This window comes from Camelus dromedarius, chromosome 18, assembly GCF_036321535.1.
Source record: "Camelus dromedarius isolate mCamDro1 chromosome 18, mCamDro1.pat, whole genome shotgun sequence".
Classification (NCBI taxonomy): Eukaryota; Metazoa; Chordata; class Mammalia; order Artiodactyla; family Camelidae; genus Camelus; species Camelus dromedarius.
Window position 1 is genome coordinate 23,058,839 of NC_087453.1, and position 11,154 is coordinate 23,069,992.

The 11,154-nt window shown below is 49.1% G+C and overlaps 1 protein-coding gene across 1 annotated transcript; it reads left to right on the plus strand.

Moving 5' to 3' along the window:
- Positions 1-8,271: 8,271 nt before the first annotated feature.
- Positions 8,272-10,550, plus strand: C18H20orf202 (chromosome 18 C20orf202 homolog). The gene is made up of 2 exons (XM_031434450.2): positions 8,272-8,400; positions 10,317-10,550. The coding sequence occupies exons 1-2, from the start codon at positions 8,335-8,337 to the stop codon at positions 10,548-10,550; spliced, it is 300 nt and encodes a 99-aa protein (XP_031290310.2). The 5' UTR covers positions 8,272-8,334.
- The last annotated feature ends 604 nt before the right edge of the window (positions 10,551-11,154 follow it).

An 11,154-nucleotide genomic window follows, 5' to 3' on the forward strand; every position in this document is an offset into this window, starting at 1 on the left:
CCAATGGCCAAAGTTAGAAAAATTTGATCAACAAAATAAAGTAATAATGGATTGTAACCTAAAAGTATGGTTAATGAAAAAAAAATCATACTAATGTAAAGGGTTAATAACAGAAGAAATTGGGTGTGGGTATACGGGAACTTTTTGCATTATCTTCCCAATTTTTCTGTAAATCTAAAATTTTTCTAAAAATGAAAGTTTTTTTTAAGACCCCTGATTGGTAAATTGTGGACTGGGAGGAATTATAAGTACTTGGTGGGAAATCATTCTTTGGGCTTCATGAGCATGGTATGACTCATGTACTTGGGCAGGTCCAAAGGTGTTGGCTTTCCTGGGACTTGAAGCTTTTAAGCCAGGATGGCTCCTGCATCCACCGGATGGGGACCTCATCTTCTTGCATCTGCACTGTACTGCTCATGTACATGTTCAGCAAGGACTCTCCCACTGAGAGGAACACCTGGTGCTAGCAGTGAGCACCATGCTACAAGCTGAGGTTCCTGTCTTATATCCGTCACAATAGGTCAGTGCCATGTGTGGCTTATGGTCACCTGTTGAGTCTGAGTGTGTAGTTGAACCTAAAAAGACCCGCTGTGGACACTGCAGTGGGTGATAAACAGGAGAGTGACATGATCAGATGTGCATGTTGAAAATGTTCTCCCTCTGGCAGCTCCCAGGTGCATGGGAACAAGAGAGAGAACGAGACCATCAGGAGGTTATCGTGGTCATATCGGCATATGATACGTCCTCAATCAATTGGCTGCAGTTGTGTATCTATAAGCTACGTGCATCTGTGAGAGACACAATGTTCTTCTAGAACATTAGAATATCACTTAATCCAGAATTTCCCGAAGGATAGTGGTATAGAACACGACTTTTGGTGCCATATAGATAAATGTGTTTTGATTATCTATTGATGTGTAACAAACCACCCCAAAGCTTAGCAGCTTAAAATCATTCATTTGCTCAGTTTTGCAGTTTGGGCTGGACTCGGCAGGGACAGCTCAATTCTTCTCTACATCGTGTCAGCTGGGAACTGGCTGTGGGGTTTTCTGTTCTCTTCCACACGCTCTCCAGGTGGCTGGCTAGGGCTTCCTCATACAATGGCGGTCTCAAGGTCATCAGAGTTTTTTAGACGACACTCAACTTTTCCCAGAGTACAAAAGAGGAAGCTGTTGGAATTTTCTAAAGCTGAGGGTCCGAACAGGCACAGGGTCACTTCCACTGCATTCTCTTGCTTTAGTGCAGATCACAGACCAGCCCAGATTCAGGAGGAGGGGTCTACATAAGGTTATGAATATTGGGAGGCAGGGATCACAGGAGGAAGTAACAGCCTCCCACCCTCTACACTGTATCTGTATACACACATCCCCATATGTATATATATATTCATTTTAATGGCTAGGTAATTATTTTATTCTAATGTGTTTTAGAAAAACAGAGAGCTAGCTCATGAAACTACACACATAATATTACTTAGAGTGAGGGCAGAAAAAAATATGAGTCTATATGTAGTTGGAGCCACATTTTTGCTGGTTTCCTCCACTGTCGGCTTTCTCTTCCACTGGGATAGAATCGTTGCTCAGTACCTAGCACGGTGCACTCAGAATAAGGATTCCACTTCCCAGCCTCCTTTGCAGTTATCTATGACCAAGTGAACAATAAGCTGTTAGAATATTAGAGGAGGCAATGTGCGTAAGATGTATTAATTGTTCTTAAAGGAAAAGCATATGTCCACTCCATTCAGTTTCATCTCCCAGTGAACGTCTTGCTGAGTGTGGTGTTTGGGTTTGTTCCCTTGTTTTAAATTTACCCTTTGGCACCAGCCTGGCTCAGCTGGTTTTCCAGGAGCTCTGACACTTTTATCAAAGGGCTCTGATATCACAGTAATGGGACGTGGTTCAGGGCTTGAGGAAATGAATGCGTGGCCATGCTCCAGGTCCTGGAGGGAAGGGAGACAGACAGACACACACACACACACACACACACACACACACACACACACACACACACACACACACCTACTGCACACACGTCTCCAGCCAGCCCGGCTGCATTCCCTTCCTCTCTACCAGCTCTGGCTGAAGCTCCCGGCCTTGGGGAATGAAAAACCTGGGTGCTGAGCTCTCTTTCTGCCCTGGAAGGAGGAAAATCAAGACCCACATTCCCAGTCTCTGCAAAAGCACACACCTCCTCCTGGCAGCACCACCAGGGCAGACCTTGTCCTGTGTCATTCATGCGCACAGGGCCTGGTGCATGGAAGATGCTGGATGAGCTGGATTTAAAGCCATTCCCTTGGGAGAGGGTGGGCCCAGGAAGAGAGGAGGGGGAACAGCACGTCCTGTGTGCCGGTCCCTGTGCTGGGGCTTTACCTGGTCCCCCACTCCCACCATCACTCTAACAGCTTGGGGACTTGGAACTCATTCAGCTGGGGAGGGAACTTGGGCTTAAATCAGGTAATTTGCCTCAGAGTCCCACCCAAAGTTAGCTGGGGCCAAGAAACACTTCCTACTCTTCTATTCTGTTTCCAGGCTCTCTGCCACCTCATCAGGGCCGGAGGCCACACTTCCTGGTCATAGGGACCTAGGGCTGTGTTCTGGCTGCCTGGGCATGGAACAGGTGTGTGTAGGACACGCATACACAGGGCACAGAGCACAAAGACTAGATTACTGTGTGCAGGACCGTCATGTCCAGCACAGGTGTGCACAGAGATGCACGGGACTCCTGTGTACAGGGCACACGTGGATAAGATGTGTCATAGGTTGAGTTCCCCCAGAAATAAATCAAGACAAGAATTTGAGGGCAAGCAGTTTATCCAGGAGGTGGTCCCAGGAAGCACAGTAGAGGAGTGGGGAAGTGAGACACGGGAGGGAAGGCTTCCAACACACTGCAGGCGCATTGATGAGCACGTGGCTGCTGGGGGCAACTGGGACGCAGTCGGGCTAGACTGAGCATTGTCCCACCTGAGAGCCGAGGGGAGGGAGGTGTTTATCTACCAACACCTGTTTGCCAGCACTTCCATCCTGTCCTCTGCACATGTTCCTTAAGCAGAGAGTCAGATGTGCTTGGCAGTAGGAAGCCGTGGGCACCTGTGGAGAAGGTGAATATCAAGGGGATGTGGATGGGACTCTGGCAGCATTTGCTACAGGAGACAGAGGTGCAGGGCTTGTGTTCAGGACTCATGAGTACACAGATAAAGAGCATAGGCAGAAGGCGAATTATCAGTTTTCAGTCTTGCTGTCTGGGGTGCCTGCTGGAAGGGGATAAATAGCACAGGAGAGGCAGGGTTGGGACCCCTAAGCCAACTGGTACCCATCCCTGTGCTCCCTCTGGCTGGTGTGATGGTGTGTGCTTGTGTGGTTGGAAGGGTGCATTTGAGGGCTCTCAAAATGTGGAAGCTTCTCTCTGCTAAACTTCCACCTCATTTGTATTTTGTAATAGTGGGGATGAGGGCTAAGGTGCCCAGGATAAAAGAGGGGACAGCCCTCAAGGGTGGGTAGGGCCCTGGACTAGGAGTCAGACATGGAGGCAGAGCTCAGTGACATCTCTGAGCCCACTTGTCCCATCCAAGAGATGGGGATAATTCTGCCCCTGTGTCTCTGGGCAGGTTACCTACCACTCTTGCATCTTGGGTTTCCTGTTCGCCCAGTTAGCATTACGGAAGTCCTCTCCCTGCTATGGACTTCACAGAGCTGTTATGTGAAGCAGATCAGGTCACAAACAAGAAAACATTTGGGCAAGAATAAAATATGTAGGTAGTGGGATTATGGAAGAGCCTGAGTGGGGGAAACAAGGAAACTGGCTTCTCCTGCTAGCTCTGCTGCTGTATTTTAAGCAGATTGGTTTGACTCCTGTAATAAAGAGGCTCAAGATGATAGTGTCTTCAGTGAAACAGAACTCATTTCACTCTTATGTAAAAGTATACTTGGCAGTTAAGGCTGACATGGTGGCTTCACCAATCACGAGAGACCCCCGTTCTTTCTGTCTTGTTGCTCTGCCATCCTCCATCCAGCGGTCCAAAATGGCTGCTCCACCTCCAGCCCTTCTGACTGTATTCCAGTCAGCAGGAGGAGAACCAGGGGAAAGGGCAGGAATCCTTTTCCCCCCTTTTAAGGGCACAACCCAGAAATTGCACATCTCACTTCCATTCATATCCTGCTGGCCAGGATTTAATCATCTGACCACACTTCCCTGCAAGGGAGTCTAGGAATTGTTCTTTGCCATGTGTGAATGGGAAAAGGGAAAATAAGGAACAACCTGCCATTTTGCCACAGCTGCTGACTTGCTTGGGCAACTCACATCTTCATCTGAGCCATCATTTCTTCATTTGCAAATTTTTTAATTCCTTCATTCATATATTCATTCGTTCATACATACACGCCAGGCTTGTGCTATAAAGTACGATTTTTGAAACACTTGGCTGCTAACGGATTCTCTTAGTAGCTGGACCATAAGCCCTGTGAAGTCGTGTGTGAAGCCTTCCTTGCTCACCGCTGCACCCCTGGCATCCAGCACGGGATCTGTCTGGCACATGGAAGCCATATTACTGGCTGCCCGTGGATGATGAGTGGATGGCCATTCTGGCTTTGATCATTGGTGAAGAGACTTTTCCTCACTGAGGGGTTTAAGTTCTTTCCTTTTCCAGGCCTCCTGGCTCCACACCTCCCCTTATCCCCATGTGCCAAGCCTTTCTAAGACTAGGAAGGAAAATGTGCTCTGAGCCAGAATTCTGAGAGTGGGATTAAAAATAAATGAAAACGCGTCAAAACAAGTTAACCACAAGCACTGGCTTCCAGGGTAACTAGGTGTTGGCCCTGGAGGCCAAGGACAGAGTGTCAGACTCTAATTGCCAAGCACTCCTATCAATACCACTGCTGTGTCGGGCAGAGAACCCGCCGGGCTGCCTGGGAGGGCAGCAGGTGGTTTAGCTTAAGCCCCTGCTTGACCCCCCAGCCCCTGCAGGACGCCAGGCAAGACCCTCCCACACAGCTCAGGGAGAGCAGGTCCCTGCTGCTTACCGGCTTGATAATCCCAGGAAAATCTCTGCCTCTTTGAGCCTCAGTTTCCTCACATGTAAGAAGGGGTTAACAATGGGATGTATCTGTACTCAGCTCTGAAATGCAGATAACCATGGTACCTGCTTCATAGGAAGAGGTTCCCAAACTTTCTCAGCTCATTGCACCCTTCGCATCTCAGTCATTTGTTTTCAGAGTGCACCAGGCCCAAAGAAATGTCTAACAGTTGCTTGTTAAATTAAAATCAAACAACTTAACAATAATAGTTTGTACAGTGGCCAACAGATGTTATTGTGTTTCCCTGAAAATTTTAAAATGTTTTGCAAAGCCTCTGGGTGCCTTGGCACTCAGTTTGGGACCTGCAGTGATAAGGTCTGGAGGAAGAAATGAGGTTGTGTAGGTCAAGGGCTTATCACAGCACGTGGTCTGGAGTAGGAGGTCAATAAACGTTGGTTGTCCTAAATCATCCTTCAAGTCTCTCTAGTCCTTTCTGTGTCTCCTGCCACTGGCACCCGGCTCCTGCCCCCTCATAGTGTCTGCTTGCCACCTTCCAGGCCTGTGGCCCCACTTCTGAACTAACTTCCTTCTGCTGTAGAATTGCCAGCCCCACTTCTTCCTTTGTCTCTTAACTCCACACATGAGGCACGATTTCTTCGTGGGTGGAGTATACGTCTTGGCCTCTTAACTTCAGACTTGGCTGTGTGACTCGCTTTGCTCACATGGCAGAAGTGACAGTGGCAGTTCTGAGCCTAGGTCTTAAGAGGCCTCACATGGTTCCAGTTGCTCTCATATCCTCCACCGTTGCCAAGAGAAGAACTTGTCCCCGTAGCCTGGGGATTCCAGGAGGAGGACAGGAGACCCACGGAGCCGGCTGCGATCTGCAGACCTGAAGCCTGATGCAGACCATCCCAGCCAACCCGCAAACTCAGGAGTGAAAATAACAATTACTGTTTGAAGGTATGGAGTTTGGGAAAGGTTTGTTACACGGTGTCCTTGTGACATTGCAACCCCCTCTATCTGTGGCAAATTCAAACTGCCTGAGAGATCTGGTTGGGTTATTTGATCACCACCCAGAGCACTGTCACACCAATCACCCTCAGGGCAGCCGAGGGTCTCCCTCCTGTCTGGTCTGCAGGTGGCTGCTTTGGGCTGGGGCACCCAGCACTGATCCAGGCAGTTGCCCTATAATTACAGGGTCATGTGACACAAAGCCCGGTGACCTGCCTGGAAGCAATCATCTCTGGTCCCTGTATTCAAAAGGGGTGTAAATGTGGCATGCGAGAGTTTCTTGGATCCTCTTTGGTTCTAAAGAGTGACAGCTAAACCAGGAGAAACTGCACATAGAATTTTCTCTGCGTATGGCAGTCAGAATGCATCTCACGCTATAAACTCCAGGGTATAAGAAATGTGATGTTTCTTACAACTCATTTTTGTAATTATTTTGAGCATCATTCTGCCTAAGATGGAAAGGGTGAGGCCCAGCTCACATAGAAAGTTTGGTAGAGCCAGGATTAGAAACCAGGTGTCCTGGGTTCCCAAACAGTGTCCTGGCCCCCTTCCCTGCCCAGTCAGTCTCACACTTGGAAGATGCCACAGGTCCTACCTTGGAGCCAGCAGAGCCTCTTCTCCAGCCTCCCTGATCATCCAGGCTGCAGGTCCACACTCCACTGACTGGTGCCCGCTACTTGGAAGAATTCTAAGCAACACTTTCCTCCTACTCAGTCCCAATCTGCCTCCCTATATCCTGTACCCACTGCCCTAACTCTATCTTCTGGGACTAAGCTTAATGTCCACTCTTTTTTCTTTAATTTATGAACATTTCCTATAATTTTAACTTCTATAAATTCTATTTAGTTCTTTTGAAATCAGGCTTTTAAAATAGTCTTTCCTTATGTTTTCAGTTTCTTCTCATATGACTTTAATTCCTCTCAAATACTTTTTTGTTATCTTATCTGAAGTTCTTAGGAGAAGAAGGGTCTAATCCTGCTATTGCTGGTGTCTGCTGACTGTCACTTATGGTGGATGGGTCCCTTGTGTTTTTTAATTTGGGGTTATGAGTTCATCTTCAGTGGAGCTTTATCTGTGGACAACTTGTGCAGCCTGGGTTGAGGGCAGGTGCTATTCTGTTTTGCTGGTCACCTCAGCTCTTTGTCTGGGATTGCTATATTAATTCTTAGTTTAGAGTTCCTAGTTCATGTGGATAAAATGTTTTTTTTTTAAAAACCTACATGTGAATAGATCCTACTTATTTTCATTATAATATTACTTTGATTATAGTTTGTTTTCATCCTCAGCTCCCGGAAAGCACAGTCTTTGTCTCTGATTTGGGACCCTATCCCCAGTGCCTACAGCAGAATTTGGCACACAGTAGGCACTCAATAAGTGTTGTTGAAAGAGAGAATTAAGGTATACCCCTTCAAAGTGTGTTGTGAGGAATAAATGATGCATCCGTTAGGACTGTTTGCCCAATTAAAACTTAGGTTTATTGTTTCACATAACAGACAGATGCTTTTGGTGATTCTGTGACTCAGTGATTTCAATGCCTCTGCAGTTTTCTTCGCCTTTATCTTAGGGGTTGCGACTTGATTACTGTAGCTCCAGGGATCATATCCACATTCAAGGCAGAAGGAAGGAGAAGAAAGCAGGAGTAAAGGGGGTGCATCATCGACAGTTTTCCTTATCAGGTAAGTAACGTTTTCCTAGGAGTCTAAAGGCAAATTTCTGCTCTGATCTCATTTGCTAGAAATGAGTCGCATGGGCATCCAGAAGAAAGAGAGCTTGAAAAGGGAGAATTTCCCTTTATCTATAGACTCTATAGATAGTCAAGAGAGGGAGGAAGGGGGCTGGGGATGCAGATGTGGCGTCTTCCCCAAATGAGATTTTCTGTCTGTATCTATATAAGGCATTTAGAGCAAAACAAGCCCTCAGTTAGGGGACACCTATTTTCCTAATAATGATTAATTCTATCGTTTAAAGCTTTATTGTCCCTGTGATCCTGTCGGCATCAGATTTGGATTCTGGATCCCGCAGGCACTGAGGCACCTGAACCCCAGTGATCTCCCTCCCGCCTTCCCTTGTTCTGTTCAGAGCACTGAAGCCCTTTAAAACACACACACACACACACACACACACACACACACACACACACACACACACGTGCTACATTTCCCAAAGTGAGCCACTTCCTGCTCTCATTAACTCCATCCTTCGTGACTTGGCCAGACCCTGCTCTCAGCCTGAAGCAAGTAGCACACTGTGCAAGTCAAAGGTCCCTTAGGCCCGTCACCGGGTCAGCGTCAAGGTCTCTCCCAAGGACACCAAGATGAAAACAGCAGAAGAGCCGACTTCAAGTCTTGGGCAGACCCTGGAGTGGCTGAGAAAGGAGCTGGTAAGGCTTTGCCTGTCTTTTTACCTGACGCCCTCATCCCATGTCTTCTGAGGCTCCCTGGTCCCCCCTTGCAGGTGCCCCCCAGGCTGGGGCAGAGGCTGCCGGCTGGGGTGTAGACCCTGCAGGCACCCCTCTGGGACGGGTCACACGGCACACGATCGCCATCTCCAGTGCTGAGATAAGTAGGTCGTGGCCTACATAGGAGGTGCTGGGTGCTGTGCTTGCCAGACTAGTTTTAGAATTCCACTGAGTCCTGGTACGTGCCCGGCTCTACTGCGGCGTGGCCTCCAGCAAGTGGTTTTACCTCTTTGAACTTCAGTCTCCTTATCATAAAATGGGGATAGCCACAGTGCCAGTATCCCAAGGGTTATTGTAGGAATTTGGTGAGGAGATGGTATTCGCTTAGTGTCTGCTTGGCCCAGCGATGTTGGCTGTTACAACCCGGACCCAGTTGGATAAGGAGGACACTCACTGTCTTAGCCTGGTTCCTCTAGAAAGCAGAGGCTTGCACAAGGATTATTTGGAGGTGCAAGCAGAGCAGTGGCAGTGAGGGAAATAAGAAGTGGGGACAAAGGCCAGGGCTATCGCAGGAGATGCCTTGTGAGCCTACCGTGCCGGCTGCCACTTTAGAAGGAGCCCTAAAGAGGCCCAGCGGCCCTCTCAGTCACTGGTTACCTGGCCGCAGGATTCTCTGCAGCGGTTGACAGAGGGTCTGCACCCTGGGGAAGAGAAGAGGAAGTTTATCTGCCCAGCTCACTCCTGTCTCCCATTTCCTGTCAGTAAAGGTCCACACCATGGGGCACTAATTCTCCTGAACTTCTGTTACTTGGTCCCCCTCAGTATCTGCTCAGGAAGCCAGGCCTTATGCCTCTCTTTGTGCTGTTTTCTCCAAGTCCAAAAATAGAGGGGTGCCCCAAAGTAGGTGGAGACACCAGCCAAGAGAGAGAAGGAGGTGGTTCGGGGAACCCCAGGGGCACCCATGGTTTGTATCCCAATTCGTCAGCTTCTACTTCTGGGGAGGGACAGACAGGATTGTCCAAAAATGACTTGTCTGGGTTGCCAGGCAACAGACTAGCTGGGACCCAAGCCTGTCCTCACCCAGGTGGGAGGGGCTGAACCAGTTGGGCTTCTCATGGGCTCAGGGGACTCCAGCAGCAGGAGACGCAGCTTCTTATAGTTCTTTGGTATCCAGAGATTGGAGCTGCTGCTGCTGCTGCTGCTGGAGTCTCCTGGGCCCACGAGAAGCCCCGTGGGTCAGCCCCCACCAGTCGCTCCCTGTGCTCCCCTAAACACTGGGTGCTCACACTGAGACTGCTGATTTCCACCTGATAATGTACCTCTCTCCCACCCATGAGAAGGGAGAACAGGTCAGGGGGAAAGGGGAAAACCCGCCTGGGACACAGCCTCCTAAGCCCAAACGCTCCCGCTTCATGTGATGCCAAGAGATGGGAGCCTTGAGTCTCCACTTGCTAATCCCTGACTTGTAAATTTCCCAGTCAAGCCTGTTTTTAACCTCTATCCTGTGGAATTCACATGACTCCATAAGGGCTTCCCTCTGGAGCCCAGCCAAGAAGCCCCACTTGACCATCAGGGAAACGTGTCAGTCACTGCATGTCTGTCACTTTATGCAGCAGAAGGAACAAATTAGGAACACCAATGACTACTATGAATGAAAGTCCAGTACTCTCCCTCCTCTCCTGGGACCACGTAAGCCCCCAAAGTCCTGGTGGGATCTAAAACAGGGGAGAGAGCCTTGAAAGGCAAGTAATTTGCTTGGCAGATGAAGAAACTGAGGCTATGGTGGACATGGCTTCTGTGAGGTTGTGGGCTTGTCCTCAATGAGACGGTGATGGGAACAGGCTCTCTGGGGAACGTCCAGCTCTGCTCGCCCCTCACAGACTCATTCTCTCTCCTAGGCTGAGATGCAGGTCCAAGACCAGAGACTCCTGCTCACGCTGAGGCATCTTCACAGTGTCCTGGAGGAGCTGCGTACAGAGAGTGCCCACTGGGAGGACGCCAGGTCCAGTGGAGGGACCTCCCCCATCAGAGCTCGAGCAGGCTCTGAAGGCAGGGGCCGCCAGCCCTCCTCCTTCAGGGGCCTGGCCCATCTCTTCCAAGGGGTAGACAGCAGACGCAGCTCCCTCCCTTAATGGGCCAGAGATGAGCCTGGACTTGAAACCTCTCCCACCAGTCTAAACTTCGGTTGTGGTGCTGTTGGGAGAGGGCACTGGAATGGGAGTCCGGAAGTCAGGGCTGGAGTTCACCCCTGCCCTCATCCACTGTGTGTCCCTGGACCTGTCACTCAGCTTCTCTGTGTCACTCTTCCCTCTCCTGTCTCTTATCAGAGATTTTGCACAAATAACATACCAGATGTGAACACACTTGGAAAAGACAAACATGTTTCATGGCTTCTGACAAGTACTGTGGCAGTAATCCTATCCTTGGGAATTTCTCACAAGGTGATTGTTAAAACAAAGAAAGAGCTCAGTGTGCCAGGATGTTTATCTAGTGTTGCCATGGTGAAAAACCAGCCCATGTGTAGTGACTTGATGGTTGTTTTCTGTCTTCCCAGCAGGACTTTTTATTCCCCTTTTATCTGAAAGCAACAGTCCCTCCAAGCACCCTGGGCGTAGGGATGGGCGTGTGACCAGGCCTGGCCAATTGTCATTCAGGTCATCCTAGCAACATGATTGGCCCAATGGGTGGGCATGTGACTCAGCAGAGCCAATCACGGCCCTTCTCTGGTATCGCGCT

Excerpts from the sequence above, each read along its gene's own strand:
- C18H20orf202 (XM_031434450.2), top strand. The coding sequence starts at position 8,335 with ATGAAAACAGCAGAAGAGCCGACTTCAAGTCTTGGGCAGACCCTGGAG. Across the intron at positions 8,401-10,316 it reads AGTGGCTGAGAAAGGAGCTG|GCTGAGATGCAGGTCCAAGA; the intron begins GTAAGGCTTTGC and ends TCTCTCTCCTAG.